Source organism: Nestor notabilis, unplaced genomic scaffold, assembly GCF_000696875.1.
Source record: "Nestor notabilis isolate BGI_N333 unplaced genomic scaffold, ASM69687v1 scaffold7628, whole genome shotgun sequence".
Lineage (NCBI taxonomy): Eukaryota > Metazoa > Chordata > Aves > Psittaciformes > Psittacidae > Nestor > Nestor notabilis.
The window spans coordinates 52,996-80,091 of record NW_009941651.1 but is presented as its reverse complement, the minus strand read 5'-3'; the positions used below and the strand labels follow the sequence as shown (position 1 = coordinate 80,091).

The following is a 27,096-nucleotide window of genomic DNA, read 5'->3' as shown; positions in this document are numbered from 1 at the left end:
GCAAAGAGTCATTTTCACCAGCTCGTCCTGGAAAACCTCTTCTCCTACAGCTTCCCACAGAGCCACAGGAGGGACAATCACTCACTTCATTCACAGCTACATTGTGGATGGTGCTGTGAAGAGGCTAAAGGGGCATCAGTGAGCACAGAGAAGTGCTGTGGACAGAGATGCCTTGCAGCAAGAGAGGAGCTGCACCCATCTGCAAAGTGTCCTAAGACACGAGATGCCCTTGTTCCTTATTTAATTAAGCCTTGAAGGCCATCCTCTTCCCTCAATGCTTGCTGAAGAGCGTGACTGGGGAAAGGCAATGCAGGGCAGCCAGCATCCCTCACCTTCTGGCTGAGACAATCCTCACTGCCTTCACAGCCAATCTTTCACCCACCTTGGCACACGTATGAGGTGATGTTCTGCAAGAAGGTGTCATCTAGGAGCTCGGCGTAGTTGTCCCTTTGAATAGACAGTCCTGGTCTGGTTGGTCTGCTTAAGCAGGCGATGTCATTGAGGTGATCTGGATTTGGAGGGTTCCGGAAAATGTCACCAATCCCAAGGGAAACCACCTGCAGGGAAGTAAAGAGTCCATTATCTAATCATAGAATCCCGGACTGGTTTGTGTTGGAAGGGACCTTAAAGCCCATCCAGTCCCAACCCCTGCCACGGGCAGGGCCACCCCCCACTAGAGCAGGTTGCTCCAAGCCCCTGTGTCCAACCTGGCCTTGAACACTGCCAGGGATGGGGCAGCCACAGCTCCTCTGGGCACCCTGTGCCAGCACCTCAGCACCCTCACAGGGAAGAGCTTCTGCCCAAGAGCTCATCTCAATCTCCCCTCTGGCAGGTTCAAGCCATTCTCCTTGTCCTGTCCCTACATCCCTTGTCCAAAGCCCCTCTCCAGGTTTCCTGGAGCCCCTTTAGGCCCTGGAGCTGCTCTAAGGTGTCCCCTTCAGGAGCCTTCTCTTCTCCAGCTGCCCCAGCCCAGCTCTCTCAGCCTGGCTCCAGAGCAGAGCTGCTCCAGCCCTCGCAGCAGCTCCGTGGCCTCCTCTGGACTCACTAGAGCCTGTAACTTTATCAGAGCGCTTCGATGGCATGAATCACCCGCTCCCTATAGCCTTGGGTACCAAAGACATGGAGAGCTCCAGAGAGCCCCCTACACCACTCTGACGCCCAATGCTGTGTGGCAGATCCCTCTGCACTCACTGGGGTGACATCGCAGAGCGAGTTGAGCGGGGTAGGGTCCCGCAGCGTGTCGGAGCGTCCGTCTGTGATGACGATGGCAACACGCTTGTCCGAGGTGAACCTCCGCAGCAGGTTGTCCTTGGTGAACTGCAGAGCTTCTCCAGTGTAGGTGCCCCCAGCTATCCAGTGCAGGTTCTTGATTGCCCTGCAAGCACAGACACCAGTGAGCCTGCACATCATGAAGGAGGCCCTGGGAACATGTATCTCTAGTGTGTTTGCAAGACACTTGCGTGGGGCTTTGGGTGGAACACTTGGCCTCAGCACCACCTACAATGCCACCAACTGCTACTTTCAAGTGAAGAACATATAGCATCCTTGCAGCTGCAGGAGCTGCCGGCCTGGAGATGAAGGATGGGAGAGGAGTAGGTGTCCCTGGTTCTGGTCCCTGCATGATGTGCTGAGACCCCACAGACTCACTGTTTGAGGGCCCCGATGTTGTCTATGTTGGCATCCCCCATGGCCACCAGCTCCTGCGTGTTGTCATGGCTATACTGCACAACACCCACACGGGACTCTCCAGATTCAAACTGTTGGGGGAAAAAGAAAAAGAGATGCCAGTTTGGGTCAGATACGTAAGAGGGTCCTGGAGGCTCAGAAATCCTGTTAGTGGTTTGCACTGAACCCCTTCACAGCAGGTTCTGCTGCCTCTTCTCTGCCTTATTCCAGGCAGAAGGAATTCCAACAGGAGTCGATGCACATGGGGGCTAATCCAGTAAACCAAGACCCAAATCCAGGTTCCCAGTTCAGTGGTCCCAACACAAGCCATTGCCCATGGTGGAAATAGATCTTTCTTCAAAGATGGTTTTCCTTCCAACACAGTGGTTTTGGTGCTCAGCTCTATGCTTCCAGCTAAAGAGACCCATCCATGCCCACACAAGCATCCAGCAGCAGCATGTTGTTGTGACTTTACAGCCCATGTGCTGCCTATGTGTCTGCTAAGACCTTGAGACTAGATCCCAAACATCCCAGCCAAATCACGGTGGTAAATGACAGTTCTCACTCACAGTAGGTTACTTAGGAAAGAACTAGGAGTAAGCATTTGTGTCCCTCTTCAGACTGAAAGGCTCACTATAGGGACAATATTGCTGGCTTGGGCTGCAAAAGTCCCTTTTAGTAGTGTACTTAACTGATAACTAAACCCAAGGCTAGGACAAAGCAAGAGTTCCTGGGGGTTGGCCATTAGAGAAACTAGGGGAAGTTGTAACACACATTGTGGTATCTACCCCAGACACCAGAAATGCTCAACAGGACTAGGAAGATACTGATCAGGCAAATGCCAGAGTCCCTTTGCCCAGGCTGAGTGAAATGGCTATATTTTGGGACAACAAAAACTGTCTGATCTCTGTCTCTTCATGAAGCAGGGAGGAATCAAGACCCAAGCCCAGTTATACACTTGAAGCTAAGCCTTGCAGAGGATCTTTGGAGCAGAGGCATATCCCCACTTTTCTGCTTGGTAACACAAGTGCGCACAGGCACATACCCATGCACCCGGTGGAAACCTCACCTTCACACGCTCGTCCTTGCTCAGGCGGTCAATGACTTTGATGATGAAGTCCTTGGCAATCTGGAAGTTCTGCAGGCCGATGCTTTCCGAGCTGTCCAACACGAAGAGGAGGTCGACGGGCCCGCAGGTGCACTCTGCAGCAGGGCACAGGGCTTAAACCTCCTCTTCCACATGCATTTTCTATGTGAGCAGCTCAGGGCAGCACGTTCTGCCAGGGAGCCATGCCAAAGCGAGCCGCTGATGTCTGCTGTTAGACCTGACCCAGTGCGTGCTCTGTCTTCCCGCAAAGCATGGGGTAAAAGCAGCAAAATAGCTGCATAGGAGACTTGCAAGTTCCTTTAATTTCTACTTAGCATTGCCATGATGTGAGTACCTTTAAAACACCCAATAATTATCCCAAAGCCCAGTAAAAACCTTTTCACTTCTTCCTTTCACCCAGCCCAGGAGGACAGAGGTGATGCTGATGGGCTGGAGGAGGCTATCTCAGCTTGCTCCCCCTGTTTCCCATGGCTGAAGGACTTCATGAGCCCTTGGCTCTTCCTTCAAGCTTTTGGACTGCAAACCCAACCCACTGGGACAGCATTAGAGAAAATACATGCAGCACATTCCATTGCAGAGCTGGATCTGGCAGTGTGCCCTGAACATCCCTTTGCTGGCACAGGGCACCTTTGGCAACAGTTTTCCAGCTGTAGGACCCAGTCAGAGCAGCCTCTGCATCCATGCAGCATCCTCAGGAAGAGCTCGCTGCCCTCCCCTGCCTTGCTCATGCTCTGTCCTCCCTCCTGGGCTCTCAGTACATCTCCATAGCAGAAGGCAAGGAGCAGGGCAAGGGATGGGTGCAAGCAAGGAGAAGGGCTAGCAGATGTAACTTGCCAAGTAACACTCACCACAGCAAGCTAGAGGAGAAGAGAGAGAAAGAGAGAACGTTAAAATGCTTGTCACAAGGCTTTTTGCATTTCTGCAAACCCAAAGACATCTCATCTGGACAATTGAAGCTCAGGGAGGTTTCCTTCCTGTTTTAAATACCCAGCCCACTGTCCTGGTTTCAGATTGGGATATCCCAACCTGGAGCACTGCACGCAGTAGAGCTCGGTTTGTGCACACGCTGGTGCATTCTTATTTAAATCAGAATCAAAGCTAATCCTGGAGGGATTAAGTAGATCATTAGAATACAGAGCTCACACTCAGTGCCCTACATACCCCATATCCTCCACTACTTCATTACTAGCCAGAAACCCTTTGCAGCACGTGTACTGCTGCTCCCCATGGCAGGACACCCAAGAACAGGCTTCCCCTTCCCAAGAGGGAAGGTCAGGCCCTGCCATTTAAGAACAAAAAACATCGTAAAATGGTCCACAGAAAGATTTTACACGACTTTGCTTGTATTTCTCCTGAAGGGTGATTGTGGACATACAGAGCCACAGATACAGCAAACCCATCTGCAGCACGCAGAAGTGAAACACGGTTCCACAACCTGCTCTAAGCAAAGTCCCCGGGTCAAGAGAAGGAACAGCCAAGTGCAAAAGATTTGCCTCTTTTGGGTTGCCATGGAGAGCATCTCCCACCTCTCCTTCAGCTCATTGACTCAATTGTAAGTGGTGGAAGGGGAGAAATGCCCATGTCATCCTCCTGCATGCTCCCTCCTGAGCAGGGTGGGAGGAGCAGTATGGGGATACTCACAGCACATCTTCATGATTATGTCCAAGATTTCACATTCCTGCAAACAGAGGTAAAGATATGTTGTAGTAACAGCAAGGCAGCTCCCAAATGCTGCCCACCACGTCCAGCTGCTGCTCTGTGCCCTCAGAGCACAGGTCCCGATCTGGAAACGAGTGGTGGGCTGGCGTGAAGGCAATCTGACCAGTGAGACTTGCTGGGATGGTAATGGGGAGCAGCACGAGGCTCTTCCAGCAGTAACCCCCTCCCAGGAACCATTGTGTGCGGCAGGGGAAAGCACAGACCAAGCAATTCAAGCAGGACCCCGATCCTGTCCTACTCACATCTGGTCCTGGAGGTCCAACAGGTCCTGCTGGTCCCTGTCAAACAGACATGTGGAAAAAGCAGTTACAAGAGCAGCCAGTTCCTATCTGTGGCCTTCTCTGCCAATACCTTGCTAGGCAGTGCAGAGTCTGGAAAAGGCTTTTTGGCTTCCTATTTGCTGATCACTGGGCTTCGAGCACGTATATCTGCTTGGTTGAGTGATGACCTAGGGATGCACTGGGGTGAGGGAGAAGGAGACCCACTTCCACATGTGCCATGTCCACCAAGGCTTGGCATTGGCCCCCACAGCACCCAAGGGGTGGGTGGATGGATTCCACTTGCCTGTCCTGTAACCTTCAGGCCAATATGAAGCAATGCAAGCAAGTGGTGACTCAACAGGAACCGAAATGCTTTCAGGATGGCCACTCCAAAAGTCTGCTTGCCCTTATTGAGCCTGATCTTATCAGGACACTTTGCTTATGAAAGCACACAAGTGTCTGCACTTTCTGCCCTGATTTTGGGATGAACCTGATGTTTCAGAGTCCTGTGTTCCAGGCTGTAGCAGCAGGTTTGCACAGCAGGTCTATAGTGAGCCCTGCTTTTGGGAGCACCACCAGCCCCACACACTGTGCTCACTGGTGCACACCCTGCCAGGGTCCTTACTTACTGGGCGGCCTTCTGGTCCACGGTGGCCCTTCGCTCCTTTGATGCCCATGGGGCCAGGGTTTGGGTTCTGGAATGAAAACAAAACCAAAATCCACCAATCTGTGTGTGTCAGGGTGCTGCACCTTCCCCTCCATGTGTCTGACGTATTATCTGAGCTTGCTGTATCCAACCAGAAGAGTTAGGGCTTGGGAAGGCAGGGACACCTTCCACTAGAGCAGGTTGCTCCAAGCCCCTGTGTCCAACCTGGCCTTCAACGCTGCCAGGGATGGGGCAGCCACAGCTTCTCTGGGCACATCTGGAGCTTTGCCAGCTGTAAGGTGTAGGACACAGAATGAACATCTGGAGAGAAGCTGCCCTTGCCATCAGACAGTGCTCAGCAGCAAAGGGCAGACTTACAAAGCTCTGATGTGCTCTGCCCTGTAGGCAAGGTAATGTTAGATACCAATCCCAAAGCTCCTCCCACTGTGTTCACAGAGAAAGAGGATTCAGCTTTACACACATTACTCACATCATTGCCAGGATCTCCAGCTTCTCCTTCATCACCTTTAGAACCAACATAGCCTTTTGTTCCCTGAAAAATAGCACAGCAAGACTCTCGCATGGACACCTATTGTTATAGCACGGCCAGTTTGGTGCTCCGTACAGTGACCTTGTGACAAATGGCTTGGGAAAGGGATGGAGAGCAGAGGATGGAGAGCAGAGGTGAAAGAGCTTCTTAGTCGCCTTTTAGTGTTATAGCATCATCCAGATCTTCCCTTCCCTCTCAACCCCAAACTCTGGCTCCATTGGGAAGCACTCATCCCAGCCTGCTGCCCTTGGGTGTTACTACCAATTCACCTAGGCAGGATACTTCCACCAGAAGCATCCACTGCAGGGAGAGGTGGACAGAAAGAAGAGAGGGCTTTGAAGAGCTTCTTAGTCGCCTTTTAGTGTTATAGCATCATCCAGATCTTCCCTTCCCTCTCAACCCCAAACTCTGGCTCCATTGGGAAGCACTCATCCCAGCCTGCTGCCCTTGGGTGTTACTACCAATTCACCTAGGCAGGATACTTCCACCAGAAGCATCCACTGCAGGGAGAGGTGGACAGAAAGAAGAGAGGGCTTTGGAGGAGCAGGATGCTTCAGGGAGCCCGTTTCAGCATTCAGCTGAGAGAGAGGCTTTAAGGAGCCAAAGAAGTTTCTGTTGGGTGTATGAGGAAGAAGCACACTTACATTAATGCCAGGGTCACCTCTGTCTCCTTGCTGCCCCTGGGGATGAAGGAAATGAAGCACGTTAGGTGGGACAAGCAGCAATAATGGTCTTAGAGCTTCAGAAGAGCAAAAAAAACTTACTGGGGCTCCTGTGAATCCAATTGTGCCATTCCCAGGAGGGCCATCTTCCCCCTGGAGAGGAAGGGAGAAATAGGTGAGGTAATGAAAACCAGAGCCCTTAGATAGCACAGCAGCAGGATCCTGCCCTCCTTGGGCAATTCATCTCCAGCAAAACGTGCAGGAAATATGCTACTGGTGGGTTGAACACTGGTCCAGGCAGGTAAAAGGGCCACCTTGCTTGTGTGTGACCTGCACAGCCACTGAGAGACAAGTCACACTGTCCCTCTCAGTGACCAGGGATATAGCCAGTGCCTAACAACAAACTGAGAATGACTCTTTGAGCCTGCAGATGTGATGCATATTCCAAAGGAGGCTGCTTGCAAGTTTCCCCAGCATCTCCTCTGTGTATGGGCAGAGTTTCTTTACTTCCCAAGCTGGATGATGCTGTGTGGAACCAGCCTGTTGCACATCCTTCCCAGCAACACAGCCACCCCCAGACAAATCCCACTCACCCTTTCACCCATCAGGCCAGGGTCTCCAGGCAGCCCAGGTGCTCCAGGCAATCCCTTTGGACCCTGGAAGGAGCAGAAGCAGCAGTCAAGCAATGCACACACCATCCTTGGAGCTGGGAAGATGGTGCCTTCTGAGGCAACCAGCTACCATCACAAACCCATCACGGGAGGTGCTTTTACTTATACAAAAGCAATGCAAAGGCCATAGATGGGCTTCGGATTCAGTTTGCTCTCCTGGGAGATTCAGGTGCCTGCCCTCAGGAAGCAGTTCCTGCAGGTTTTGTGATGGGAAGCTCATGGTGTGGTAATACCCTCTCCATGGAATGCCTTTTGGGAGGTGGAGACTAAAGGCAGCCATGGCCTTAAGGATCCATACGTTTGCCAGGAAGCTAGCACCTGAGTTGGTACCTACAACAGGTTTCCAAGATCCCAGGGATTTGGGGACAACCATAATGGGCAGCATCTCCTGGTCTTCTCTTCATTGCCTCCCCTCAGAAGATGCAGTGATGAAGCAGCACTCACCTCATTGCCGCGGGGGCCATCATCTCCTCTGTAGCCCTTGGGTCCTGGGGGACCAGCCTCGCCCTAGAGAAACACAAAGAGATCTCACAGTGGGGATTTGAGGTTGATTAACATGGGTTAATGCTTCATCAACTTGCTCCCATTGACATGGGAGATGCTTCAGGAGCTGTGCTCCCATCTTCCGCTGCCTACACAGGCTGCAGCTCCCCACACTTCCTTACACGCTGCTTTCTAAAAGCTCCATCCAAGGCAGCCCTCCCAGACCCCTGCCTTTGAGGAGAGCCCCCAAGGCCCCAAAAGCCATCCCTTTCCTCCACACCTCATCCCAGTGTCAGAGGACATGGTGGGGGAAGAGGACTAGGGAGGCCGGGATGATGCTTTATAGCACAGCTGGGTTGCACAGTGGCATCCCATCGGCTGTGCCAGAGGTGCCACTGGGGCAGGGAACGGTCCTTGGAGATGCAAGTCACCCTAAAGGTGACACAGACATGCTCTCCACCTTCTTCTCATTGCCAACAGCCCTTCACAGGGTTTATTTGCCAGAAGATTGGTAGCAATGGTGGGTAACAACTGCGTAATGATGCTCTTTCCATGTGTCCAAGTGCTTGAGCAAGGCAGCAGCTCACGAAGTGACAGCCAGTCCCAAGGTGATGGAGATGACAGAGGCAGGCAGAGAGCAAGCCGTGGTGGGAAAGATCCATGGCTTGGCAATTGCTCCTCCAGCGTCTCTGCTCCAGGCAGTAGGATTTGCCAGTCCCAGATTCCCAGCCTCTGGAATGTTCCCTGTGATAAGCCATGAAGCTGCAGGCTCCTGGAAGTGCTTGCTCAGTGGTACCCAGGCTTCAGCATTGCAGTGGTGGCTGCCCCATCCCTGGTAGTGTTCAAGGCCAGGTTGGACACAGGGGCTTGGAGCAACCTTCTCTAGTGGAAGGTGTCCCTGCCCGTGGCAGGGGTTGGGACTGGATCAGTTTTAAGGTTCCTTCCAACACAAACCAGTCTGGGATTCTATGAGGGTAACAGAGGACTCAGTGTTACAGAGTGCAGAGCACTGAACTGCTCAAGGGCATGTGAGCCTATTTCTGCACAAAAGCCCAGAAGGGAGAAAGCTGGGAAGGAGCGACAGGAACTCATGACTGTTCACATCAGCCAAAGCTGGATCCACAGCACCCTTGGCTCGCGCTGGCCGTGCATGTCCTCACACAGCACAATTCCCTCATGGCCCTGCAGGAGTTTATGAAGATGCAGGATTTTGGGTTGAGGAATCTTAAGCAGTTCCATGTCCATTACCTTTCTGGGTGTAGCCAAGAACCATATGAGGGATGGGGCACCATGGCCAGCGTGAGAGAGGGACCACCAAACCTGCCCATTGAGCATGCTGACCTTTAGCTTCTCTTGGAATAGAAAGAGGATGAAAGGGAGTCACAGGCTAGTGGGAGCCCTTTCTCCTTGCCAAGAGAAATAAGCTCAGAGAGCCAGAGCTTGCAGATAACATGGCTTGAAACACACTCGTGTTTGCCAAAGTCCTACTCTTGCCCAAGCCCAATTACTCATTTATTTCTAATCTGGCCAAGCAAAAGCATTCTTTCTGAGCTTATGGAAAGAAAACTCTTGCTTTGCAACTGCTTTTGAAATCTCCCTGGAGCAGTGGAAGCACTGGGGCAAGTCCCTGGCCTGGAGAAGCATTGGAGCTGCTTCTGTAATGCTTCCTCCTCCGACAGGGGTTTGCCTCAAGTTCAGTGCTGGGGAGGTTCAGGAACAGCAAGGAGTCTGTTCCTTCTCCTTTGTCCTTCTCCCCACCTGGGAAGGCTGGATGGAGGCAGGATCTGTCCCAGCCTGGCTCCCCACTGTGCTTGCACACCTACACCTCCCAGGCTTGCATCTGGCATCTTCTGTGCAGTCCTTCTGCCTTGAACCTAGAATGAGCATCCACCACGTGGAGAACAGCTCCACCTCCTTCCTTCGCTGGTGTCAGCCTGCAGCACTGGTCCATCACACGCACGCATCCAAAGAGCTGCCTTCCTACCAGGGCCACCTCCCAAAACATGGGATATGGGGATATAGGGACACCTCTCACCATGGCAGTGTCCCCATATGGCACATGCTGGGGGTAACACGAATACAACAGTGGCTGTCCCACACTCCACATTTCCTTCATGCCTCTTCAACACTTGGTTGACCATAAAAGAGTTCAAGAGCTGTCTTGTCTTTGTCCTCACACTGGTGTCCATGCTTCAACCCCCATAGAAGTCCTGCTCCACCAGTGCGTGAATGTTTGTTTCAGTCAATTCCCTGTATCCTGGGCTCCACCAAAACTCTGATGGTGTGTGTAGGAGAGAAGCTGTCCCACAGAGCCCTGCCCAATCTTGCTTAGTTGCAAAGACCCTGCTGGCCACTGCAAATCAGTGCTATCACCATGGAGGATTAACCCAGCAACACCTTCAGACCCAGACGACTACATCTTTGGAAAGAAAGAGCCTGTAACTGTGCATGGGACACTTTCCTCAGGCTGGAGGTAGCCCAAAAAACCCATGTGGTAGAGACCTGTTCCTTGAGGCACACAAGGACAAGCAGAGCCCAGAGCAGGAAGGTCAGACCTCGCAGCAAGCAGACTTCAGGAGTACTGGCTTTGGGACAGAGGGTCTCTGCAGATGCCAAGGGTATCAGGGACACGGCTGGGGCCCCATCAGGCTTATCCTCACTGATATCCCATTGGCACCCTTGACCTATGTGACCAGCGCCTGAACATCGTGTGCATCACTGCAGCTTGTGCTTGCCAGCTTCAAAATCTGTCAGACACGTTGGCATCTGTTCCAACGGGATTGGGAAATGGCACGGAGGTTGCTCCATCTCCGTTCCTTGGTCATATCCCAGCTTCTCCAAGAAATCCCTGCCCCTTTCCACCAGCTTTGCTACCCAGTCTGGAAGATGCTAACAGCTTGCCGCAAAATACTGTGGCATCAGCCAAGTCCCTGCTCTTCCCACTGCTCCAACCACTTTCACTTGGGATCCAGAAGGTTAATCCAAGCTCTTACCTGGTCTCCAGGTGGTCCAAGGGGTCCTTCCCGCCCTTGGTCACCCGGTGGTCCAGGCTCTCCCTGAAAGTGCACAAAGAATGTGTGAGGAACTCAAAGAGGGACAGGAACAGGGTACAAAGGGCCCTGCATGCAGTGGAGAGCAGGGATGCAGCACTGGCAGCACATGCTGGATAGGAGCTGGGTAGGAAACCATCAGAGGTATTGGGAGAGAAAACACAGGCTGGTGTGGCCAGCTTGAAGCCAAGAAGACAGCACTAAGAGGAAGACCCTCTGGATGGTGGGAGTACTTCCCTCTAGGGGATAGGTTTCAACCCACTTTGTGCCAGAAAAGCAAATGCAAGGCCTCTGCAGATACACAGATCTGTCCCCAAAACCAGAGTGGCTTTTCCCAACCACATTCTGCAGCCACATGTCTGCATACATACACTGCTGTCCCCATGCATAGGCAGAGACTCCTGGCTAGCAGCCTCCTTCCTCCACCCCCTCTTCCTCCAGCCCGCTGTCCCTCTGGAACTAAGGGAATTCCTAAAGGAATGAGCCAGTAACATGGGGAGGGACATTCTCACCTCTTGCTGCTGATGCTCTCCCCTCTCCTTTGCTAACACTCAGCACTCTGGGTTGGCTCCGGGGCATCTTTCCCATTTAGACTCACAACCATGAGCCTTCAAACACTGCCTTGGATGGGGCAGCTTCTCTGGGCACCCTGTGCCAGTGCTTCACCACCCTCACAGGGAAGAACTTCTTCCTCAGCCACACCTGACTTAAAGCTTTGAGGGAAGCAGTTGAAAGCTTGTTGACCCAAAAGCTGTTGTTTGCAAGTTAGAAGCTTCCAGATGCCTCGAGCCAAACAGTAAATACAAAACACAACTTCTAAAGGGCCCTGAGCGTCAGCAAAGGACGTTTCTGGCGAGGTTACACAGCCTCGTGCTTGGACTAGGAACTTGGAAGGAAGCAGCCCATCGTCTGCTGAACAGTTTAACTCCAGGACACTGGCGTGGCTTCATCTCCTGTGCACATCTGCCCCGCACACCATGGGGAGCAGCAAGTGCTAAACAGGAAGGGGGAGGCTGCCAGAGGTGGATCTTTACCCCCTTTCCTGGAGCCAGTGGTGGGCAGAAGACTGGTGCTGGTGGTACTGGGACACCCGCTGGGATGCTACTGCTGGATACCCTGGCTCCCACTGCCCGCCACCCCTTGGTCCCTCACCACATATTTGTCCTGGCCTGCTGAGTGCTCCTCTGCCTGTCCCTCCCATGCTCGTGTTCGGTGACTCATGCCCTGACAGCAGGAAAAATACTTTCCTAGTGATTCCCACCCAAAAAGGGCACGGAAGGGTGTTCCCCCTTCCACCCGCACACTCTGCCCTCTCACTAGTGGCATCCATACCAATGGTACCCCATGCAGAGCACCCAGATTCCTGGGAGGACAACACCAGGTTCCCCCCTAGGCTGGCAGGGAAAGGCACTAAGCTTGCCTGTTGGCCCACAGGCTGGTGGAGTTCACCACTGGCCACCTATTTCCATCCCCTGGCTGCCAAGCACGACCCTGTTTGCAAGCAGATGCTGAAAGTTGCCCTCTGGATGCAGTTACCGGCTCTCCTCTTGGCCCACGGTCACCCGGTGAGCCCAGGGCTCCTCCTTCTCCATTGCTGCCCTGCAAAGAGAGATGGAAGGAACACCAAATCAGGACCCTCCCCTCACTGCCCACCTCACTCCCAGCCCTCCTGGTCCTCATCCTTATCCATGCCCTGCCGATGTGGTGCCTGATGCCCTCACTTACCCGTTCTCCACTAGGACCATCCGTGCCTGGAGCGCCCTATGGAAGAACAAAAGGGACGGTCAACATGTGGTGGGGATGGACGGCAAGATGCATGGATGGGGGGCACGGTGGGCAGAGGACTCACCTCATCACCCGTTTCTCCTGCTGGTCCAGGCTCACCCCGATTCCCAGGAGCACCCTATATGAGCAAATGGGACGAGTGAGTAGGGTTTGGAGTGAAGCTTCTGCCTTGGACAAGCTCTGCTTCAAAGCCAAGGCTGGAGCAGGGGAAGCTCTCCCTCTCTCAGAGGATGCTCGCGCATGGGTGCTTCACCCACCTTCTCTCCTGGGCTGCCGGGAATTCCCTGTCGGCCTGGTTTTCCATCATCTCCAGGCTCTCCCTTCACAAGGACACAAGACACAGTCAAGACTACCTCCAGCACCCAACAGTGGATTTCGGCTCCCACAAAGCCATCAGGAGCCTTTGGTGTACTCCAAGACCCCATCCCCAGCAGATCCCCCCACAACCTGCCCAGCACAAGGCACCTTTTCACATGAACCCCCCCAATATCTCAGGGGTGTTGTGGGCACCCTGGGAGTCACACTAGGTGATGGCCATAGGCTTGCTCCCAAGCAGTGCAAGGAGGCCAGCAATGGATAAATCACCACCTCTCCCTTCTTGCAGAAGAGGGGTCCCCAGCACCCCTCCTTCCATGTGAGGCTGGGCAGAGTGTCTCACCTTTCCTCCCTTGGGTCCGTAAGCACCAGGATCTCCCTTTGGTCCAGGTGGGCCTTGAGCTCCCTGTTGAAAATAAAGGCAGCATCACTGAAAACAAAACCAACATCACTATCTGTGAGGAACGGGGCATGGAGCAAGCATCCCAGCAGCTGGCATCACTATCCATGGGGAAGTGGGTGTGGAGCAAACATCCTGGCTCTTAGCTCCCCAGCAGGATGGGGATGTGGACTCAGGAGCGACACAGAGATGGCAAGTGATGCAAGCATCACTACTGACTACAGCGCTGGAACACGGAGCAGCTCAGATTAAAAAGGCAGCAAAGGTGGTTGTTAGGGTGCTGAGGCTGGACTGCAATGATACGGGTGCCACCATAGATGTGTCATCCTGGGAGCACAGAAACAAGAAGGGAAGCTGGAGAAACACAATGCCCAGAGAAGCTGTGGCTGCCCCAGCCCCGGCAGTGTTCAAAGCCAGGCTCCAAGCACAGTAACTACCTCCCAACAGCCCCCCTTTCTTGGGGATCTCCTCATTTCCATGCACTATCCTGGAAGACACGGTTTGTTCTCACGCAAGGGGCACCCACAGTACTTACATCAAATCCAGGTGAGCCTTTGCAGCCTGGTAACCCGGGGTATCCAGCTTCACCCTGTCAGACAAAGCAGAGGTCTCCATGAGCAGTGCCCATGGGAAGAACCCCCCACACACGCCTCCATCCCATACCTCCCCAGAGGCCTGAAAGGGACATTCCAGCCCTGTCCCTGGCTGGCAGGTGAACCAAAACCCCATTGCCCCATGTGGGACACTGGTTTTGTTCCCAGATCCCACAATGGATTTGGAGGCTCCTCAGGCTAAGCCAAGTGCCCCAGACTGGAGATTTACCTTCATGCCATCAATGCCATCGATTCCACGCCTGCCCTTCTCACCCTGAAATGAAGAACAGCTTCCATGAAGACCCTTTTCCCTCCAGGCATCAAGCAGAAAGAACAGATGGTGCAAAAGCAGAGACTGACCTTGGCTCCTTTGGCTCCTCTTGAGCCCTGCAAAGGGAAGGAGAGGGATGTTAGTCTCCCATGCAGAGCAGATCTGTCCCTACACTCTGCTGTCCCCATGCCAGCTTGAGCTGAGGGTGCAGGTATTCACCACCAGTCTTCCCTGTTGGGTCTGCTTTGTGCCCACTGCATGGTGCTTGTCTAATCCCCAAGGCTGTGTCGGCTCCAAACTGGCTGATCCAGTCGGATTCCTGCTCCTGGCACGAGGGATGGGTGCACAGGCACACACCAGACCCCAACACCATGCAGCTGCAGCCTGGGGTAACCAAGCAGGGGACACAGATCTTCCCTCAACATCCTTGCTGTCCTCACCTTTTCTCCTCGACTTCCTTTGTCACCCTAGAGATGGAAGGAGAGAGGAAAACAGGAGAATGAGAATGCAGCACAAAGCCTGTGGCCCATCTAGAACCACCCCTATGACCCTGCAGCCTCACGTACCTTCATTCCTTGGTAGCCAACAGGTCCCATGTCCCCTGGCCTGCCCTAGAGAATAGAAACATGGTGTTAGGGATGCAAACACTGTCACCACCATCACCATGGGGCAGTTTTGCCCCAACCACCATAGCAGAGGCTTTCCCATATCTCCCTGTGTGGAAGCACAGGATCATTGTGGAGGGCAGTGAGGACCTGCCTTCACCTCCACCATCTCCAGCCCTTGCTGAGGGTGAGGGGAAATGGGTTCTCTGGGACACACATGGAAGAAGGGCAGAAAACCCATGGAAGGAAAAATGCCTGGCAATGGGGGTTTCCAAATTGGGAGTTGCACGGGATGAGTAAGTGCACACTCACGTGTGTGGGAGAAACACACCTCCCCAGAATAAGTGTACCTAACGAAAGAAGGAAGGGAGGAGAAGGGAAATGGTTTCCTCATGTTATTAGCTTACTATTTACCAAAGGTTTCCCTGTAACACTGCTGTGCTTGTTGTGTCAGAGGACACGGGAGGGAGCCCAGAGTCCACCCCTGGGCTGGCACACATGAGTCAGAGACGTGGCTCCTCCAGCAGCAATGGCTATATTGGATGAGGAACAAGGAAGCCTTGTAGCAAGAGGAGGGGCCACCCTCCTGCCCACCAGAGGCCACTGCTTGTCAGGGCGGCTGTGGAGGGAGACAGTGGACCGTGACCATGGAGACAGGATGATGCAGGAGCTGGTGAGGATGTGCCCGAGAGGTCTGGTCAGAAGTGGCCAATAAATAGAGTCACCAGTGCTGGTTCTTTACTTACTGGGTCTCCAGCCACTCCTTTCTGGCCAGGAAGACCTGGCTTGCCCCTTTCTCCCTGCAATACAGGACAGAAATAGAGTTAGCTCATTATCCCCAGGAATAGAACAATGACCTGTTGAACAGTAGCAGCAATGCCCCATGGATGGGGGGAGCAGATGATGCCAGCCACACGGGAGCATGGTGCAGGTCCTCATCCTGCCCATGTCTCTGCCTATGGCAGGGGGTTGGAACTAGATGATCTTTAAGGTCCCTTCCAACCCAAACCATGCTATGGTTCTATGCTCCATCTCTCCATAGGTCAGTGGTGAGGTACCAAGGACCCCGCAGGTATCTGAGTATCCCACTGCATGACCACAGCCAGTCCCTCACCTCATTGCCTGCATCGCCAGGAGGTCCAGGAGGTCCTCGGGGAGGCTGTGGAAGGGAGATGTGGGTTAGACCAGCCACCAAGGCACAGCCTGGGGCTATGGGGATGCGAGGGGAAGGGGACAGAGGGTCTCAAAAGCCCAAACTCACCTGACACTCAAAGGAGCAGCACTGCCCAAAGAGAAGAAAGCAGCGTTATAGATGCAGCAGGCAGGACCCAGGCTCCCCCCAGGGCTGCCTGCAGGGGAGGGCTGTGCCATTGAGCCCCTGTTTGGCTGTGGGTGACCCACAGGGGACCTACTCAGGCACAGGGTTGGGGAGGAGCAGGGCTCCGAGGGGCACTCACCGATTGCTCCGTGTTAACTTTCTGCAAGACAGGAGAGCAAAGAGAGGGGGGGTTGAGAGGGGTGGCTGAGCCCCTTGGGAAGAAGGAACGGGCTGGGGAAGGGGGTGGTGGGTGCTCACAATCATATCGATGATGGTGTTGATGGTTTCCTCCACGTCAAGCTCCCGGGTTGGCTTCAGGCTGGTGGCAGTGAAGTTGCGGCGGTAGGCATGGTCCGTGGCGATGATGTTGAGCCGCTGGTCCTATGGTGGGGAGGGCACAGTGAGACCTGCAGGACCCATCCCCACAGGCCACCATGGAGACCTGCATCCTCCCTCCAAGGAGAGGCTCTGAGGGGCACCCAGAGCATCCTTTGCCCCATTGAGGACCCCTACAGGGAGCATCCCTGCTTCATGGTCCCTACCAGGTGGTTGGGGGAGATGGCGACAGAGAACACTTTGATTCCCAGATGTTTGGCTTCATTAGCAGCATCATCCAGGCCTCCACAAGGCTCCTTGTACCCTTCCAAGGGGTGTCCGTCAGTCACCACTATGAGGTATTTATTCTCCTTGTGATGGGAGCCTCTGCAAGGGTTTAAAACACAGGATTTAACAGATTCAGCTACACAGCAAGAAGTCCCTCAACCTATGGTCAGGGGATGCCCTCATCCCAGTAAAGAAGGAGTGCTAGGAACCTGTCACCCCATGTGTATTCTGTGCCTGGGTGACCCATTATCCCATCCTGGGCACATGATGCAGAGCTGTCCTAACCCAGCAGCTCCCAGCCTCCATCCACTGTGGCCACACCACCAGCATCACCCACTGCCTTGCAAGAAGTCCCTCAACCTATGGTCAGGGGATGCCCTCATCCCAGTAAAGAAGGAGTGCTAGGAACCTGTCACCCCATGTGTATTCTGTGCCTGGGTGACCCATTATCCCATCCTGGGCACATGATGCAGAGCTGTCCTAACCCAGCAGCTCCCAGCCTCCATCCACTGTGGCCACACCACCAGCATCACCCACTGCCTTACCCGATGAGCAGCTCCTCAATGCCCCGCTTGATGGCACAGTCGGTGTAGGTGCCCTTCCCAATGTAGTTCACAGCTGAGACACGGTTCTTCAGCTCATTCTGGCCACTGGGCATCGAGGTGAGGCTCTTGATGAGCACGACCTCGTCGCTGTAGTGCAGTGCTCCAGCATTCCACACCAGGTTGCGGTCGCAGCGGTAGTACCTGCATGGACACACCAGCACACGGGCTATTAGGACCTTCATCTGCACCCTGCCACCAACTCCACTTCATCTTCACCGGCCTACAAAGCCAAACATTGCAGGGCTTTATTAGGGCTCCTACTCTCCTGCAAGGCTGGAATGTGCTTTGTATGCAAAGCCCAGCCCCAGAACCATGGGAGCAGGGTGGTTTGGAAGGGCAAAGGGGTGCCCAAAGGTCTGACAGCTGGGCACAGAGGCTTCCTGAAGAGGTACCAGGCTGCAGTGGCTGGAGCTGAGCAGAGGCTGAGCCAGACAGGGAAACACCACACACAGGACCGGGGTGAGTTTTCCACTGCTGGAGTGTTAAAATCAGAGCATCATAGAATGGTTAAGGTTGGAGAGAACCTTAAGATCGTTTAGTTCATCTCAATCTCTCTTCTGTAAGTTTAAACGTATCACCCCTTGTCCTATCACTTCAGTCCCTAATGAAGAGTCCCTCTACAGCATCCCTGTAGCCCCCTTCAGATACTGGAAGACTTCTGTGCCGCCTGTAGAAGGATGCTCTGATGGATCAGTGTGTCCTGTGCCTGCATCTGCGACTCCCTGGGACAGAGGCATCACAACTACCTGTGCTTTGGCCAGTGTACCAAAGAGGGTCTTTTCAGGATGCACAGCTCCCTCAGTTTCACAAACTCATCTTCTCTCTGCCCAGTAGGACCTTCCCAATGCTACCTGAGCACACTGCAGGTACACAGCAGGTAGAGCGACAGGGTAGGCACAGGGGTGTCAGGGGCAGGCTTTGGACAAGGGATGTAGGGACAGGACAAGGGGAATGGCTTGAACCTGCCAGAGGGGAGATTGAGGTGAGCTCTGAGGCAGAAGCTCTTCCCTGTGAGGGTGCTGAGGCGCTGGCACAGGGTGCCCAGAGAAGCTGTGGCTGCCCCATCCCTGGCAGTGTTCAAGGCCAGGTTGGACACAGGGGCTTGGAGCAACCTGCTCTAGTGGAAGGTGTCCCTGCCCGTGGCAGGGCTTGGAGCTGGAAGAGCTTTAAGGTCCCTTCCAACCCAAACCCATGTGGGATTCTGTGAGAGCTGAGCTGAACGTCAGAGGTGCCCTGCTGCCACCCAAGCACTCAGGTCATTGTTGGCCTGAGCAGCCGGTGGCAGGGGGATCAGCATCACTTTGGCACTACAAAATAACCACCCATGGTGCTGGGGTGCCATGTGTGCCACTCCAGGAAGCTGTTGCTTTCCAGAGGACGAGTGCAGGCAGCCCTGCTAAAGGCCAAAATGGGATGGCTGTGGAGGGGGAGGAGATGCTCCTTTCACCATCCTTAACATCCCTGCTTTTCCCCCCTCTCTCTCCACGAATGGCCAGCCTCAGCATCCCACCCAGCACCAGGCTCAATCCCTGGAGCATCCTGCACAACCGCCCAGGGGATGTACCTGTTTGTCAGCTTATCAATGAACCGGTTGGTGAAATCTTTCACTTGGGAAACCAAGTCCCCAAAGGGCTTCACCCTCAGGGCAACGCTCTCTGAGGTGTCCAGCACGAAGAACAGGTCCACAGGACAGTCTGGGAAGAAGCGGAGAGGCAGGATTTGGATGGTGGCCCTGCTGTATTGCCTCCCTGAGCTGTGTTAAGGGGGCTGCTCTCATATCCTAACCCCATAGCAAACACACACACGGGTGAGATTGCTCATTTTGACATCGAGGATAAGCCAGATACTCACAAAGCATCACTTTGTGAAAGCATTTAACAGCTTTCCTCCGTGTGTTTAGACACTTACATTCAAAGAGTGTCTTTGCAGGACCAGTACTAGTTATATATAAAATAACATGCAGATGCAGCTTAGAAAGCCACAAACCCAAGACATGATAGCAATGAAGGCAATGAGAAACTAGAGATTTTCTGACACATCCTGGCACAAATATCACTTAAAAGGAGAGCAAAAGTTTGGCTCTTAACAGCCAAACAGCAATGTCAAACCCAAACTGTTCCAGAAAGCTAAACTGGTATCAGTGTTATTCCCACTCCTACATCCTATGACTCCTGCAACACCTCCCAAGGAGCCAAGGAGAAAGAGCCTAAAAAGCATTAGAAGTAGGTACTTCTCTCAGCTCACCCTCCTCAGCAAACACCATGTCCCAACATAGCTCTGTGCTGCAGCAGAGGCATCCGCCCAAGAGGGGAACAAGCAGCCGGACTTCTCTACTGATCCCAAGAGGAACAAACCACACCGGGAAGCAGCAGCCCGGACTTACCTTCTGTGTTTGAGACCCGGGAGGTGATTTCTGGGATCTGAGCCCACGATTCCCCCCCCAGGAAGCCGGCCAGGAGCAGCAAAGTGAACATAAAGTCTTGCAGGATCATTGTGCTCGGCTCAGATTTCCATCAAGCTGGATCGAAGCAGGAAATAAAAGGCAGGGAAGGAGAAGCCGGCAGCCGGGAGATGCCGCGATCCGGAGGCAGGAGTCGCTGGATATGTATTTTTACTACTTTTCTCCCCTTGTTTCCATGGGAGGAAGGGCAGGCAAAGGGTGAGGAGGAGACTTCCCAGCCCCAGCACTGAGGGAGGGATCAGGGGATGTCAGCTGTGAGTCAGAAAAGCATGAGGCACTTCTCCTCACCCTCTCTGTGGATGTCGCTGTACCTGCGGTGGTACCCTGGCCACCAGCGCCTCGCGTGCAGGGAGCCCAGCATCAGCATCTACATCCCCCCTCCTCCATGGGATTTAAACCTCCATGGGGTTTATCCTGCTCTGTGGGGCAGGGGTGAGCTCAGGGCACTGCTCAGGCTGCTCCCTGCCCAAGTAAACTGAGGCAGGGGGAGAGGCATTCCCATTGCATCCCTGCCTACATGGGACCTGGCCTGTGTTGGCCTGCTAACCGGGGCAGAGCAAAGCTGTGCCACCCGGGGATGGGGGCACTATGGAGGCACCACATTTTGGAAGAAGAACCTTCCAAACTTCAGGGCTTTCTACTCAACCCAGCCAGAAACCTGAGGGCAAGCTGAGAAAGGAGGGTGGGAAGGTATCCCTGCCCATGGGTTGGAACTAGATGGCCTTTGTTGTCCCTTCCAATCCAAACCAGTCTGTGCTTCTACAAGAAACCCCACAGACTGGAAATAAACCCCTTTCCCCCAAGGCCATGCTCAGGGCAGAGAGCAGGGATGGGGTCCAAGCTGTCAAGCCCAGGAGGCAGAAGCAGGAGTGCAATCCCTTAGGGATGCTCAAGATGAGCATCTTCCCATCCTGTAGGATGGCAGGACCTGCAGCAGTGAGGAAATGGATTCCCACAGCAAGGTGTTGTAGACCATCTGCTCTCCATGGCCAGTACTGGAGATGAGTGCTACACTGCTGAACTCAGACCCAAAAGCAGTACAGCCAAAGCCCTCATCCACACCAACACAAGTTTAGGTGCAGCTGCAGAAGCTGATGTTAAAACCAAGGAAATCAAAGAAACTGGTGGTCTCCAGGAGGTGCTGCTGAGCATCCCTGCACCCCTTTAGGTCCTTTAGGACTTTGGAGAGCCTCAGGACTTTGGCTCAGGGGCAGCCAGACTAACAGGACTCCCTGATGGAAAGAGGCTGGGCAGCATCAGGGGGTGACACCAAAACCGTGTGCACCAAGGGCAGGAAGAGACCCTCCAGCCCCAACACAGCAAAGTGTTTGTGGTGCTGAAGAAAGCATTATTCCCCCCACCAGTGAAAAGCTTTAGTACTTGGCTGGTGTTAATAACCACCCAAGCACAGAGGTGGGTGGGCTTTGCAGAGCTGTACTGGTAGCACCAGGGGATGAGGACACCAAAAGGCAATTTTAAAGCATCTCAAAGCTCCTCAGATGCTTTCTAAGAGAACAAGTGTGCCCAGGGACAAATCCTGACATGGAACAGTTGACCAGGGATCAGACCCCATGCATCTATGGGAGTCCCATGAGGAAGCTCAGCAGGGATTTGGAGACCCAGGCAGAGTCCCTCAGGAAGGGACCCGTCTCCATTCATCAGCTCAGCAGAGGAATCCTCTGAATCAGCACACTAGAGACATTCCTTTATCTCTTCCTCTCTGCCTGGGATTACCCCAGACAACCAAACCCCTCCTCCTTAAAGGAAGGGAAAAGCAAATCCATCTCCAAGAGCCTTGCAAGCTGTATGCCCATCAGCTGTGCCAGCAAAGACCTGATGGTGATGCTATGGCTTGTGCAAGGCGCCTGCTGACTCTATATGGCTCCATGAGCTGCAGGCTGACAGAGCCCAGGCTCTCTAGCACAGGGAGCTGGCAAGGCAGGGTCCCCTCATGCCACTGGGGACCATGCCCAGTGCCCAGCCAACAGCTCAGGAGCTGGTTATCAGGCAGCACATCCCAGACAAGGGATGTAGGGATAGCACAAGGGGAATGGCTTGAACCTGCCAGAGGGGAGACTGAGATGAGCTCTGAGGCAGAAGCTGTTCCCTGTGAGGGTGCTGAGGCACTGGCACAGGGTGCCCAGAGAAGCTGTGGCTGCCCCATCCCTGGCAGTGTTCAAGGCCAGGTTGGACACAGGGGCTTGGAGCAACCTGCTCTAGTGGAAGGTGTCCCTGCCCGTGGAATTGGATGAGCTCTAAGGTCCCTTCCATTCCAAACCAGGCTGGGGATTCTATGACAGCCAGGCAGCAGTCTGCAGGCTGACCCCAGGGGTGCTGCAATCAATGGGCCTCACAGCACACCATCACATCCCAAAACCTAAGGACACATGTCTGTGAAACACATCCCCCTTCCCTTCTTCTTCAGGAGGCCAGAAGAGCTGAGTCCTATGTCTCTGCCACACCAGGTCCCCTTCCACCTACCATCATCCATCCATCCAGAGTGCCATACAGATGAGCAAGAGTAACCCATCCACAGTGCTGCATGCACCATCCCAAGTGCCACCACAGCACTGCTTTGCACAGCAAGCAATAAACTTCTAGTACAATTCCAGATCAAACAGGGTGCAGGGAAAGAAGTGCATTTGGGACAGAATCTTTGCTTGTTCTCCTCCCAGAGACTGGGAAAGGAATCCTTTGGTTCCTTTTTTCTGTTATTAACCCTTTCGTGTGGCCTTTCCTTCCCTTCCATCCAGTCCACTTTGAAATGGAAAATGTTGCTTCCATAGGGAACATGGAAGCAAGCTGAAATGAATTCCAATGGGAAGAGCTGGGATTGAACCCACCAGCAGCCTCGTGACCAAAGGGTGATGTGTAAAGCAGGGCAGGACCAAGCGCCAGGTTTCCAGCTCCATCCCAGGAGATGCCACAATTAACAAGCACTGAAATCCCTGGTTGCAAGCACATGAAGCACACCAGCATCCTGCCAGCTTGGCTGCATCATCTTTCCCCCTGCTCCTGAGGAACTGAGTGTCCAAGACTTGCTGAGTGTTTGGAATGGTTCCTAGGGGAGGTTTCTGTGTGCTGTGGTTACTGCAGGATATACCCCCCAGGCTGGCTGTAAGACCCCAGCCCCCCAGATGTGTACGATAACATCTTGCCCATGGTTCAGCTGCATAGAATCCCAGACTGGTTTGGGTTGAAGGGACTTTAAAGCTCATCCAGCTCCAACCCCTGCCACGGGCAGGGACACCTTCCACTAGAGCAGGTTGCTCCAAGCCCCTCTGTCCAACCTGGCCTTGAACACTGCCAGGGATGGGGCAGCCACAGCTTCTCTGGGCACCCTGGGCCAGCACCTCAGCACCCTCACAGGGAAGAGCTTCTGCCTTAGATCCAACCTCAACTTCCCCTATTTCAGTTTGAACCCATCACCCCTTGTCCTGTCACTCCAGTCCCTGATGAAGGTCCCTCTCTGCATCCTTGTAGCCCCCTTCAGACACTGAAGCTGCTCTGAGGTCTCCAGCAGCTTCTCTTCTCCAGCCTGAACACCCCAATGTTCTCAGCCTGTCTCCATACGGGAGCTGCTCCAGCCCCTGAGCGTCCTCATGGCCTCCTCTGGACTTGCTCCAACATCTCCATGTCCTTCTTAAGCTGAGGACACCAGCCCTGCACACAGTGCTCTAAGTGGGGTCTCACGAGAGCAGAGCAGAGGGGCAGGATCCCCTCCTTCGACCTGCAATCCCCAACTGGTGGCCCTGTTTCCATGCTCAGAGCAGCCATGAGCACTGCGCCAACCACAAACCCCTCTGGAAAACATGTGGCTTGTGCTTGTTTCCGCACATGGTGATTTAGCTTCCCACAGTGGATCTCTGCAGGAGGAGGCAGCAGAGAAACCCCTCCGAGCAGGAAACATCAGCTCTCCCAGCACTAGCAGGGACCATCTCACACAGCATCCCACCAAGGGCAGAGAGCATGGGCTGCAGTAGAGGAAGGTCTCACACACATCCAACCACAAAGACTCCAGTGGAAGAGCCAACCCGTGCCATGCAGCATCTTCCACCCCCCTTGGCTTCCCTACTCTCTGTTGCTTCGTGCTCATGGCAAGGGGCAGGACAGACAGGACATGGTGTTTCTCCTCCACTCACATCACTGGCTCATATGACCTGGCGTGAACTTCTCTGCTGTGCTGTTTGCCAACTGGGCTGTCCTAGAGGAGGAGAAGGGGGGAGAGCCCTTCCCTCCCTCCCAGCACCATTTGGGGACATGCTCTTCCCTTCCCAAATCACTGCCAGTCCAAGGAGAGGAGGTTTCCAACCACGCTGCCAATGCAGTGTGTATGGGGTGTTGGTGTCCCTCATCCAACTGCTCTGCAGACCCCTTAGGTGCCAGCAGAGCTCCATCAGGGCTGCCACAGCCCTGCACTCGGTCTGGTGTGGGGTGGGTTAATGTTTTTCCCCGTTACCTCACACTGGCCTCTGGTGCTATGGAAAAAACAAACCATCTGGTAATAATATTTCTCTTAAGAGCTGTCTGGGTCTGTGGGAAAGCTTGGCTCAGCTTCTTAGCAAAGAGGAGTTGAGCTAGAGGCGAGGCTGCAGATGCGGTGGTGGGAGCTGGAGGAGAGGGGATAATGCTTTGGGGCTCCTTTTTGTAGCCCCTTCCCAGCACTTGGGTTGGGAGGGGGATCTTTTCCTCTGCAGTAAATGGGATGCCAGAACATCGCGCATTCAGGATGCTGGGAAGGGCCTCCCTGGTGGAGGAATCACACTCTCTTCCCCCCAAAAGTGAGCAAAGCAAAACTCACTTCCACACCTCTTTTTCATCTTTTTCTCCAGGGAAAAAATGTACATTTTACATACAGAAAATAGGAACAGCACAAAACATTGGCTTTTTTTTGGGGGGGGGAGGTTTGGGAGCATCATAGTTTGAGGATAAAACTGGCCCAGACCAGAAAGATCAGCAAGACGTGCAGTGTCCTCCTCCTCTTCTTAGGGAGAACAGAAGAGTGTGTGTGTATATGCACATCCCCAGCCTTGGGGACAACACCGCAGGGCCAGGGGACAGATCTCATCCAGAGCCTGTCAGAGACCACATCCAGGCAGGCACATCATGAAAGCTGGGTGGAAAAGCACGCGCTAACCCTTATGGCACTTGGGTGGGGAATAGTTTCCATCCCCTGCAATAAAACACATCGGTTTTGGGCCTTTCCCAAGGAGAGGAGCGTGCTTTGCCAGGCTGGGCACGTCTTCCTGGGGAAGGGAGGCACCAGGCGCTCGAGGAACAGCCCTGGCTCTGGCCACACACCATGGGGTGGCACAGGGCTCCTCTGCCTTGGGTTCACAGCAGTTGGACCAGCCAGCATCACCGAACTGCAAGGATATGTTATACCCAGGTAGAAACCTTTGCGTTTCCCCTGCCATGGATTGCAGCATCACTTCTAAGCTCCCTTCCCCTGCATCCATGAGGATGCTCAGCAGGTTCTTAGTGCATGGCAGCACCCAGGACTGGTTCCAGCAAGCCCAGGTGGAAGAGGTGGCACAAAGCTGGAAGTGCTCCCCATCCTCTCCTGAATCAGCATCCCTATGCCCAACGCGATGCTGCGCTTCTCTTTGTGCCCCAGGCCTGCTTCCCACCAGCTTGTCTTGTCTTTCAAGCTGCTGCAGTGCTACAGCCCAGCTCATCTCTTCTACAAGGCCAAAAGACCACCTCTAATGACTCCCATTTAATCTCCTCCTGCTCTCAGGTGCCCTCCACTCCCCTGGATGTGCTTTCATTGCTTTCATTCCCCCTCTGTGTAGGCAGCAAGCCCTGGGAAGCGCAGGGGTCTATCCAGCCTGTTGGATGCCCTCCAGGTAACATACCTCAGCTGGCTCCGTGGCACAGCACAGAGCCAGCCCAGCTCCTTCCCATGCTATTCCAGGGGGTATGAGCCACCCCAGTCCAGGAGCAAACTCCCTGACGTGGTTATTAGCCCCTTCCCAGGCTCTTTCTGTTCCCAGTCTTTTATACACTGTTTATACTAATTCTTTTTACTATTCCAACAACCATCACATCTTCTTTGAGAGCAGCTCAAAGGATGCAGCAGCTTTATGCCAGATCCAGCCTGCAGCCTTTCCTAGAAGTCTAAACCAAGTCAGCTACCCCTCCTGGCAAGGATGCCTTCCCAGCCCTCTCTAAGCACTGCCAAGCATCCTGCTCTTGCAGACAGTGAAGAACAAATGTAAATCATCCCACCATTCTGCTGTCCTCAAGCCTATTTCTCCTGCTCATCATTCAGCTGTGGCTGTGACAGCAGTGGTGGTGCTGAGCTGGAAGAGAAGCAAGGAGGACAGCTATCCTTTAGGATGCAAAGGGGCCTTTTCAAAGGTACCAGGCCACCAGGGTACATGAGCACAAGGCGCACAGGGAGAGGCTGAGCTGCTCCGTACTGAAGCAGGGGCTCCAGAGGAGACAGCAGACCAGACGCACCACAAGGGAAATCACAGCAGGACATAAAGAGAAGCATCTCCCTTTCTCTGCTTTACCCTTTAAAAGGAACCACCTAAAGAGGCTGCTGTAAATCTCCAAACACTCACCCTTGCAGGACGGAGGCACCAAGTTCTGCAGCAGAGAGCTGGAGGGGTTAGGGAGGAGTGTGGGGCAGCTGCATCCCTTAATGCCTTCACAAGGGCACATCTGTTTTGTGTTTCAGCTGATGAGTCCTGTGAAGGAAAAGCCAGTGCATGCAGGTGAAGGATGTTAACATCCATCCACATCCCATCTCCCAGGTGTGGGCAGAGATTCAAGCCCTGTGCCAGGCACTGATCCTGCTTGGGTGCTGGCACCCTAGGCACCATGGTGTGCATCTTCAGCCCATGGCAAGTGTGGCCTTTGTTGTGTTACCTCACCCAAATAAAGAGAGTTGTGAAGGAGAACAGGAGCAAAATGATGTTTTACTAAGTGAATTCCCATGTCAGGCAAGATAACAATGTTCCTTTAAGGGTGGTGCCATGGAAGCTTCCTGCAGGCTGGAAAAGGTGGCTTTTCCTCCCGGGGATACTCTGGGGTACAGATCATAACATCACTGAACAGTCTGGGTTGGAAGGGACCTTAAAGCTCATCTACTCACACACCCAGCATAGCTTTTGTCTTTGTTTCCCTGTGGGGCAGAGGTCCAGGCAGGCAGTGCTGGCTCCTCCTGGCTGTGTTTCAGCCCTGGGACTGGACCATTTGGGACTGGAGACCCCCAAACTGCACTAAGGCAACACACAGAGCTGGGGGCAAAGCTGTCTTTTCACCATCATGGGGGGAAACACCCCCCTGTTCCGGCTTTACCAAGGGCATGAGCAG

General features: G+C 53.8%; 1 protein-coding gene across 1 annotated transcript in view; it reads right to left on the bottom strand.

Moving 5' to 3' along the window:
- COL6A1 (collagen, type VI, alpha 1) overlaps positions 1-19,801 on the bottom strand; it is a 21,206-nt gene extending 1,405 nt beyond the window's left edge. The window contains exons 1-33 of the mRNA XM_010021002.1: positions 19,693-19,801; positions 18,874-19,003; positions 17,250-17,450; positions 16,644-16,803; positions 16,360-16,482; positions 16,241-16,261; positions 16,045-16,065; positions 15,898-15,942; positions 15,530-15,583; positions 14,745-14,789; positions 14,619-14,645; positions 14,268-14,294; positions 14,137-14,181; positions 13,850-13,903; positions 13,258-13,320; positions 12,857-12,919; positions 12,664-12,717; positions 12,540-12,575; positions 12,351-12,413; positions 10,758-10,820; positions 7,726-7,788; positions 7,204-7,266; positions 6,713-6,763; positions 6,593-6,628; positions 5,889-5,951; positions 5,382-5,447; positions 4,735-4,770; positions 4,415-4,451; positions 3,622-3,630; positions 2,735-2,868; positions 1,648-1,757; positions 1,192-1,375; positions 383-557 (exon numbers count right to left, since the gene is read on the bottom strand). Coding sequence (XP_010019304.1) covers positions 383-557; positions 1,192-1,375; positions 1,648-1,757; positions 2,735-2,868; positions 3,622-3,630; positions 4,415-4,451; positions 4,735-4,770; positions 5,382-5,447; positions 5,889-5,951; positions 6,593-6,628; positions 6,713-6,763; positions 7,204-7,266; positions 7,726-7,788; positions 10,758-10,820; positions 12,351-12,413; positions 12,540-12,575; positions 12,664-12,717; positions 12,857-12,919; positions 13,258-13,320; positions 13,850-13,903; positions 14,137-14,181; positions 14,268-14,294; positions 14,619-14,645; positions 14,745-14,789; positions 15,530-15,583; positions 15,898-15,942; positions 16,045-16,065; positions 16,241-16,261; positions 16,360-16,482; positions 16,644-16,803; positions 17,250-17,450; positions 18,874-19,003; positions 19,693-19,801 — 2,431 coding nt within the window. The remainder of the gene's footprint in view (positions 1-382; positions 558-1,191; positions 1,376-1,647; positions 1,758-2,734; positions 2,869-3,621; positions 3,631-4,414; positions 4,452-4,734; positions 4,771-5,381; positions 5,448-5,888; positions 5,952-6,592; positions 6,629-6,712; positions 6,764-7,203; positions 7,267-7,725; positions 7,789-10,757; positions 10,821-12,350; positions 12,414-12,539; positions 12,576-12,663; positions 12,718-12,856; positions 12,920-13,257; positions 13,321-13,849; positions 13,904-14,136; positions 14,182-14,267; positions 14,295-14,618; positions 14,646-14,744; positions 14,790-15,529; positions 15,584-15,897; positions 15,943-16,044; positions 16,066-16,240; positions 16,262-16,359; positions 16,483-16,643; positions 16,804-17,249; positions 17,451-18,873; positions 19,004-19,692) is intronic.
- Between the last annotated feature and the right edge of the window lie 7,295 nt (positions 19,802-27,096).